At 46.4% G+C, this 9,453-nt stretch overlaps 1 protein-coding gene across 2 annotated transcripts; it reads right to left on the reverse strand.

Moving 5' to 3' along the window:
* Window positions 1-1,606: 1,606 nt before the first annotated feature.
* LOC139563966 (myb/SANT-like DNA-binding domain-containing protein 4) lies at window positions 1,607-5,321 on the reverse strand. 2 transcript variants are annotated; one of them, XM_071383070.1, is made up of 12 exons: window positions 4,940-5,321; window positions 4,590-4,660; window positions 4,326-4,502; window positions 4,174-4,235; window positions 4,005-4,091; window positions 3,876-3,917; window positions 3,635-3,807; window positions 3,520-3,555; window positions 2,867-3,421; window positions 2,682-2,797; window positions 2,474-2,585; window positions 1,607-2,379 (listed from the first exon to the last, which is right to left on the reverse strand). In XM_071383070.1, the coding sequence occupies exons 1-9, from the start codon at window positions 5,095-5,097 to the stop codon at window positions 3,265-3,267; spliced, it is 963 nt and encodes a 320-aa protein (XP_071239171.1). In that variant the 5' UTR covers window positions 5,098-5,321; the 3' UTR covers window positions 1,607-2,379; window positions 2,474-2,585; window positions 2,682-2,797; window positions 2,867-3,264. The 2 variants fall into 2 exon arrangements, with proteins under 2 accessions (XP_071239171.1, XP_071239170.1); XM_071383069.1 differs by lacking the exon at window positions 2,682-2,797.
* Window positions 5,322-9,453: the final 4,132 nt, after the last annotated feature.

The following is a 9,453-nucleotide window of genomic DNA, read 5'->3' on the forward strand; positions in this document are numbered from 1 at the left end:
TGATGACTGTGGGTCAGCCTATCCACACACACACACCTGTGAGTCCAACTCCAAAATGTACATCCAGATCTGTGTGCAGGGCTGCTTTTGTAATGCCGGCTTCGTCCAGAGCAGTGTGGCTGTACTGATGCCAGAGAAATCTACCACAGACTCAACACCACCTTCTGGACCCCAGAAGACTGCGGACAGCTCTGCCTCTGTGACCCAGCTACCGGGGAGATCCTCTGCACCCCTGCCCAGTGCCCCACATGCTTACATCTGTAAGCAGCTGGAGGGCAGGCGAGCCCACGACCCCTCAACTGTACCTTGATGGGTGGCAACATTTCATTCGTTTTGACAGGCAAGAGTTTTACTTCAGGGATAGCTGTTCATACATGCTGGCTCAGTCGAGCTCCAATCAGACAGGGTTGATCCCCTTTACCGTCAGCATCTCTGCTGCCAGCTGCAACAGCAGTTTAACTTTTTCCACCTCAGGTTAATGGCCTGCACAATCCCTTACCATACTCCTTCCAGAAAGGCCTTGTGGTGACCTCTCTCCCCCTCGTCCATCGTCATCCAGATTGAGTTTGGCCTGCAGCTGATTCTGTACAAGACTGGCACCACCATGGTCATCCTTCCCCGCACCTACTACTCTGCTGTGTCCGGTCTCTGTGGCAACGGCAACAGACAGGACGACTCCCTGCTGCCGGACGGCGAGCGTGCTCAGAACACGCTGGAGTTGGCCCACAGCTGGAAGACGACAATAATTGCTTGCCCCAGACACTCTGCCTACCTGGATTGCTCAAGGTGTCGGCTACTGCCACCCTTTACACCGGGACTTCTCAATTCCGGGCCAAAACACTTGTTTTTTGTTTCTACCTGGTAGTTCATTGCCCTCACCTGGGGCCTGTTGCACAAAACTAGGATAAGGGATTAAGCCAGGATATCTTGGTGATCCTGGCTCAATTGATCCGTAATCCGGTTGCACTAAAGATGGATAGGGGGCAGGAGGATATGTTATGGTATAAATTACCATGGAGATTTATTCTGTGGAGCTAGCCTGCTCCAGACCAGGCTAAATTCCAGGATCTATTTAATCTCATCCCTAATGTCAGTCAGCAGTCACCACAAATGGAAACCAATAGTTATTTCACTGCTCACTATACATTGTTATCACATATAACTAGACCCACTGTTATTATTTAAACGTTTGTGATCATTAATTTCAATGATTTTGGATAAAAAATGATTTTTAGATGATGTTGCTATCATTAGATAATTTACAGTTTCCCATAGACTATAAGGCTATATATAAAATGATAGAATATTAGGGCCACAGAGGGGAAAAAAACACAAGTCATAATATTGTAACCAGTTGTTTTAAAGGAGGACAGTTGTTAAAATGACAGATGTGGGGCATTTCGTGAAATTGTACTTCAGTATGGTTTCATAAACAAAGACATGCTGATGTGCCAGAATATTAAGTATCACATTGTCATAAGTATCAAAACTGTAAAAACAATATGTAGCTTTTCTGCAGAAAGAACCAGCCTCATAAATTTATGACTTTATCCTTTTTCTTCAGTGTGGCCCTAGTACTCTGTCATATAAACAAATACACATTCCATATGAATATAAAAACACAATGTGTAACATTATGTTCCTTTATTGAATAAGGACAAAACAAAGCAGGTAAACCATCAGCTCCTTTCGAAACTGAAGTCACAGTGACTCTACAAGATGGAAAGCACAGAATCCAAGCATATTATACAAAATGATACATACACATTCAAAGGTCTGTATATAACACACCCTGCATGTCTGCACACTAAAATAAATGCAGGACAAATCCATACACATCAACTGAACAGACAAATGAATGGATGCAGTAGCCTCCCTGCAGCCTTGTATTACACACAGTATACCGCACAAACATCATAAGAGGCCAAATTCGTCAAAAAACGAACCCAAAAAAAACCAAATTCCTCTGCCACCGCAGGACATTTAACCAAAATTGAAAGCACACATACTAACTAAAATAATTCAACACATATTGGTCCCTCAGCAGCCGACCACTGTCATCATCAGGGAAGATTGCCGGATTGTCCCAGTCCATGGCTGGTGGCACTCTGGGGGCCCTCTCCTTCCTCAGGCAGGCCACATTGTGGAGGACAGCACAAGCCACAGTAATATCACATGCCCTAACAGGGCTGACCCTTAATTTGTGAAGGCAGTGAAAGCGTGCCTTCAGGAGGCCAAAGGTCATTTCAACTCTGGCCCTGGTCCTGGCATGGGCATGGTTGTAGGCCTGCTGTGCTTCCTGGGGGTCTGTGAAAGGTGTCAGGAGAAAAGGCTGGCAGCCATACCCCCTGTCTCCCAGCAACACACCAGAGAATTCACCTGTCAACACAAAATCTCATCATTACTACCTCATAAACACAGTGATATTCTTGACACAGCCATGATGGTTATAAATAGGGGTTGTGTGGCTTACCTTGTGATAGGCACTGATAGATTTCAGAGGCCCGAAAGATTCTGGAGTCATGGACTGAGCCAGGCCATTTTGCCACAACATTGCTGATCACACAGTCAGCATTGCAGACCATCTGAAATCATAAGATGAGGAATATTACACCAATCAATGCACATCACTGGCAATGCAGAGTGTTCGTCAATGGACAATATCAAAAAGTTATGTTCACCTGAACATTAATGCTGTGAAAGGATTTCCTATTCACAAAATCGGCCTCATGGGCACCTGAGGGGGCTTTTATCCTTATGTGTGTGCAGTCCACTGCACCAATGACATTGGGGAAACCTGTCACACAAAGTAATGAGTATCCTACTATGTGTTAACAGTTGTCCTGTAATTTGTAGATCCTCTTACCTGCAATCCTATAGAACTCCTCTTTGATGTCACAGAGTCTTCTGTGGCCAGGGAAGGAGATGAAGACATCTGCTAATGCTTTGATAGCCAGACACACACTCCTTATTGTGCGGCAAATTGTGGCCTTGTTCAGCTGTTCTGCATCCCCCACTGAGTACAGGAAGGCTCCACTAGCAAAAAAGCGCAAGGCCACACAAACCATTTGCTCCACACTCAGTGCATGGCTCCGTGCAGTGCGGTGCTTAATCCTGGGACCCAGTAGTCTGCATAGATACCTGATGCCATCTGCAGAAAACCTGTATCTTTCATATAGATGGTCATCAGGGAAGGCCAGTGGGTCCAACCGGTCCCTGAAGACCCTTTCTCGCCTGAAGGCTCTCCTCAGCACAAGTGCTTCTTCATCCACCACATCTCGCACGAATGGGCATGCCATTGTCAGAGCAGAAAGGAACACACAATTTTGGGCCTTCATATAGGCTAGTGGCCACACCTGGTGCTGGGGGGGTGGGCAAAAGAGGGCGATGCCTTATAACGATGACTTGGTTGTACTGATTGCTGGGAAAATAAAAAAAACCTTAGAAAGATGCCACCGTCCTGTGTGCTCACAATAAGAGCTCATATGTCATGGCTCACTTGACTTTACGAGAATATACCTAATTTTTATTTTGAGCTGTGTCATCTTCTTGGAGCTGGGGGAGGAAAGAAAAATAATGATTAATACATTTGTGTTACAGTTAGCATACAGTGTACATTGAAGGCATATCTCACCTCCCTCTCAAGTTTTTTATTTCAAGGTCCAGTTTCCTAATTGTCCTCTTTTTTATTTCGGACTCCAGTGCAAGATTTTCCATCTTTTTCTTCTTGTACTGAATGTCTATGTCTGCCAGTTCTATTTGGCGCCGGAGGTGGTTGCCATACAACTTTCTGATAGCTTGTGAGCTCTGTGAACACAATACAATTAGCGCAGCTGGAATTTGGCAGGATGTGGTGTCCTTTTATTAATACGCACTATGTTGCCAGGCTGGTTTTCCCACTGTATAGCATCTGGGTCCTGTAAAAGAAATTAGATTTTTTGATTTTGATGAGGACTCCTCACCATTGTAGAGTAAATAGTACTTTCACAGTCTTAACATGATACCTCATGCCTTCTGGAATCCAGAGAGATGGTCTCCTCCTCATCATCGTCTCCATCATGTGCTGTTGCTGCTGCACTGGGGCCTTCACCCTATCACATTTAATCGGATTCATATTGAAGCTAGTAGACAAGACATGCCAGGCCTACAGTATGCCTTTGATGGAGTACTCACTGGATCAGCATCGTCTGGTGCTTGTGCTGGTGGCTCTAACAGGAACACAGTGCTGCCAGACACTGCAAGGCAATAGGTAAACCAAAGTCAGACAGTCCAAATTGATTCAATATGAATGTGGTTGTATCCCATGTAGAGATGGAAGGACATACCTTGAATGAAGCGGGTGGCATCTTGGGAGGAACCTATGCTCGTCTCTTTCCCCCCAGGGATCCCCTCTAAGACGGGCCTGCCTTTATTTAGCTCCAAGGCCATGTCCTCTGCTGGGGTAAGGTCAGCCTTTGGTGACCCACCACCCGTGCCTTGTCTGTGGGTATTCTTTTTCACTGCTAAAACAGTACAGACAATGTGTGAGCAGGCACCTTCTGGGTACAATATATGCTTGTGCTTTGTTAAATATTAGTCAGGGACCATACCATTCTGCAGAATGTTCTTGTATTTGATTTTGACCTGCTGCCATGTCCGTTTTGGCCCGTTCATGTTTAATCTACACACACACACACATTTAATGGAGTCACACTGCAAAAAATTACTTGGTATTTTTGTCTTGTTTTCAGTAAAAATATCAAAAAATGTATCATAGCTTTATACAGTGTGATGGAGTTACTTTACACAATTTCACTCATATCTGCAGTGCATTTCAATTAAAAATTTAACCGTTTCATAATTACAGTACAACTGCATTTTTGGAGATGTGAATTAAATATTTGAATTGTAATTGTGATGTTTCAGCGGAGCGGTGAGTGTGTAATTGTGCACTACTTACGCATTCAGGCGGTCTGCAATACTTTGCCACGCTTTTTCTCTTTGCTTTATCACTGTGGCGGTGTTGCCTTTCTTCTTAATTATATCTTTTACCTCCTCGTATGCCTCCATGAGGATTTGTGCTTCCGACGGGGAAAAGTACGCGGCTCTAGTTGCCATGGTAAATCAGTTAATCTGTGATCTGTGGCGGGGTCTATTTGAGTGAGCCGTGAGCGCGCACCTATCCAGGATTGGTTTCACCTGGCTTAATGAATCCGTGTCTGCTCATCCTGGCTTGGTCTTTGTGCAACCAATTAAGCCTGGACGCACATGTTTTGGCTTCATTGAGCTCAGCTGAGTCATTTATCCCGGATGTCTTAATTCTACTTTTGTGCAACAGGCCCCTGGTGTCTCAGGTCTGAATTAGTTCCTTATTAGAAGATGAAAAACAAAAACGTTTCAGCTCTCCAGGACTGACGTTGAACAGCCCTGCTGTTATCAGGGTTGTGTAGAAAGCCTAAAATCACAGCTGCTATCAACTAGTTTACTGTTCCCTTTGCCCCTCATACCAGGCCTTCAATCATGGATATGGGATCAATAGAGGCGCAGTATTTGGAGACCACAACTGGGACTTTCCCAGTCTAATTCATACTCCTTCCTTCACACATCCATTCAAAATCGATTTAAAACGCCTTCAGAAGACTTAGTTTCAGCTCAACACCTACACAACATGAGGTTTACTTTCATGAATAGTCAGTGTTGGAGATTCCCAGGTTCATTGTATTGATAATCTCTGAACCACAGGATTGCTCCTCATTTGTGGTGTTCCACAAATGTTGAAAGTTGTAATTGTAGCTGGAGGTGTACTCGTGAAAATCATGGGGCATTAAATCAGCTCTGACTCACCTGGAGCAAGTGTAACCAATGTGTCAACCTTGCTTAACAGCCGATAGTAAATCTAATGGTCTTTTTACATAAATATGCAGAATGCTTAGCAAGCATCCATCTTGGCCGCTAGTTTTTGTAAACGTTGTTAGTGGCGCTAATCATTTAGATGTTATTTTTAATTGGGCCAAAGCAACAGGTTGGTAGTTTCATCCAGTTGTTAAGACCTTCACAAACTTTTACAGATGCACCATTGAGAGCATCACGTTGGGCTGTATCACCTTCTGGTGCAGCAACGGCACCGTCCGCAACAGGGCTCTCCAAAGGGTGGTGCGCTCTGCCCAACACATCACCGGGGGCACACTGCCTGCCCTCCAGGACATCTACAGCACCCAATGTCATAGGAAGTCCAAAAAGATCATCAAGGACCTCCGCCACCTGAGCCACTGCCTGTTCACCCCGCTATCATCCAGAAGGCGAGGTCAGTACAGGTGTATCAAATCTGGGACTGAGAGACTAAAAACAGCTTCTATCTGAAGGCCATCAGACTGCTAAATAGCCATCACTAGCCAGCCTCCACCCAGTACTCTGCCCTGAAGTTAGTCACTGTTACTAGCCGGCTACCACCCGGTTATTCAACCTTGCACATTGAAGGCTGCTGCCCTATGTACATAGACATTGCACACTTTAATAATGTTTACAGAATTTATATTTTCCCCGAACGAACTGCGACCCAAATAGTGATCCACAGTGACAATAACATATGTTCTTCACTTAGTGTTAATTAATTCATTTGAAATGGTGTACGCATGTCAAGTTTCACTCCATGAGGGGAAATTCCATATACAGTGAAGGGGTTAAACCAAGGCCTCATACCTTTTAAAGGGTTAGTAAATTGTGTTATGATAAACTAAGGTCTCCTCTTCAGGAGACCTCTGTGTGTGTGTTTACACCTGTTTTGAGTGTTGTGCCCTTCAGACACTATCAGAAGGCGAAAACCGCCTACGCTCAGACTCCTCCTGTCTGGGCCCCACCAACCGGTTCTGAGAATACGACTGGTTTTCTAAGAACACAAGGCTGCCGCAGGCCTGATGGAAACAGCCACCTGTCAGAAGATGCTTGGACTCGTTCACCTTGTTATGACCCTATATTTGTGATGAAAGGTCAAGTTTCGGTCAAACCCACTTCTGAGCTTTTAATTGTTGACAATATGGTTGCTGCTGTCAGGGGGAGGTTAGATTTATTAAAATGTTGTTGCCAGGGAAACACACGCAAGGAGGACTGGAGAGGCTATATGAGTTACAGGATGTCTTAGACATTTTGCAGAACCTGGGGAGAGATATCATATGCTGTACTCTGTACCAACTTCTGCCTACAATTGTATTACATTTACATTACATTTAAGTCATTTAGCAGACGCTCTTATCCAGAGCGACTTACAAGTTGGTGCATTCACCTTATGATATCCAGTGGAACAACCACTTTACAATAGTGCATCTAACTCTTTTAAGGGGGGGGGGGGGGGTTAGAAGGATTACTTTATCCTATCCTAGGTATTCCTTAAAGAGGTGGGGTTTCAGGTGTTTCCGGAAGGTGGTGATTGACTCCGCTGACCTGGCGTCGTGGGGGAGTTTGTTCCACCATTGGGGTGCCAGAGCAGCGAACAGTTTTGACTGGGCTGAGCGGGAGCTGTACTTCCTCAGAGGTAGGGAGGCGAGCAGGCCAGAGGTGGATGAACGCAGTGCCCTTGTTTGGGTGTAGGGCCTGATCAGAGCCTGAAGGTACGGAGGTGCCGTTCCCCTCACAGCTCCGTAGGCAAGCACCATGGTCTTGTAGCGGATGCGAGCTTCAACTGGAAGCCAGTGGAGAGAGCGGAGGAGCGGGGTGACGTGAGAGAACTTGGGAAGGTTGAACACCAGACGGGCTGCGGCGTTCTGGATGAGTTGTAGGGGTTTAATGGCACAGGCAGGGAGCCCAGCCAACAGCGAGTTGCAGTAATCCAGACGGGAGATGACAAGTGCCTGGATTAGGACCTGCGCCGCTTCCTGTGTGAGGCAGGGTCGTACTCTGCGAATGTTGTAGAGCATGAACCTACAGGAACGGGTCACCGCCTTGATGTTAGTTGAGAACGACAGGGTGTTGTCCAGGATCACGCCAAGGTTCTTAGCACTCTGGGAGGAGGACACAATGGAGTTGTCAACCGTGATGGCGAGATCATGGAACGGGCAGTCCTTCCCCGGGAGGAAGAGCAGCTCCGTCTTGCCGAGGTTCAGCTTGAGGTGGTGATCCGTCATCCACACTGATATGTCTGCCAGACATGCAGAGATGCGATTCGCCACCTGGTTATCAGAAGGGGGAAAGGAGAAGATTAATTGTGTGTCGTCTGCATAGCAATGATAGGAGAGACCATGTGAGGATATGACAGAGCCAAGTGACTTGGTGTATAGCGAGAATAGGAGAGGGCCTAGAACAGAGCCCTGGGGGACACCAGTGGTGAGAGCACGTGGTGCGGAGACAGATTCTCGCCACGCCACCTGGTAGGAGCGACCTGTCAGGTAGGACGCAATCCAAGCGTGGGCCGCGCCGGAGATGCCCAACTCGGAGAGGGTGGAGAGGAGGATCTGATGGTTCACAGTATCAAAGGCAGCCGATAGGTCTAGAAGGATGAGAGCATAGGAGAGAGAGTTAGCTTTAGCAGTGCGGAGCGCCTCCGTGACACAGAGAAGAGCAGTCTCAGTTGAATGACTAGTCTTGAAACCTGACTGATTTGGATCAAGAAGGTCATTCTGAGAGAGATAGCAGGAGAGCTGGCCAAGGACGGCACGTTCAAGAGTTTTGGAGAGAAAAGAAAGAAGGGCTACTGGTCTGTAGTTGTTGACATCGGAGGGATCGAGTGTAGGTTTTCAGAAGGGGTGCAACTCTCGCTCTCTTGAAGGCGGAAGGGACGTAGCCAGCGGTCAAGGATGAGTTGATGAGCGAGGTGAGGTAAGGGAGAAGGTCTCCGGAAATGGTCTGGAGAAGAGAGGAGGGGATAGGGTCAAGCGGGCAGGTTGTTGGGCGGCCGGCCGTCACAAGACGCAAGATTTCATCTGGAGAGAGAGAGGAGAAAGAGGTCAAAGCACAGGGTAGGGCAGTGTGAGCAGAACCAGCGGTGTTGTTTGACTTAGCAAACGAGGATCGGATGTCGTCGACCTTCTTTTCAAAATGGTTGACGAAGTCATCCGCAGAGAGGGAGGAGGGGGGAGGAGGATTCAGGAGGGAGGAGAAGGTGGCAAAGAGCTTCCTAGGGTTAGAGGCAGATGCTTGGAATTTAGAGTGGTAGAAAGTGGCTTTAGCAGCAGAGACAGAAGAGGAGAATGTAGAGAGGAGGGAGTGAAAGGATGCCAGGTCCGCAGGGAGGCGAGTTTTCTTCCATTTCCAGCTCTCCTGCTCTCTTTAAGTAATTTTAATACTTAAAGAGTCTGTTTCATTTCCATTACTAATATATGTTTGATAATTATAGACCTGATCATCTGTTGAAGAAATTGACCAACAACAGTATCTATGCGAATTACTCACAGGTTGGAGCTGATTTTACATTCCATATAATCTTATTTGTGGATGTCGGGCCTATGTCAATACAGGATCCCAATGGCATAAAGTCGACTGACA

Source organism: Salvelinus alpinus, chromosome 35, assembly GCF_045679555.1.
Source record: "Salvelinus alpinus chromosome 35, SLU_Salpinus.1, whole genome shotgun sequence".
Taxonomy (NCBI): Eukaryota; Metazoa; Chordata; class Actinopteri; order Salmoniformes; family Salmonidae; genus Salvelinus; species Salvelinus alpinus.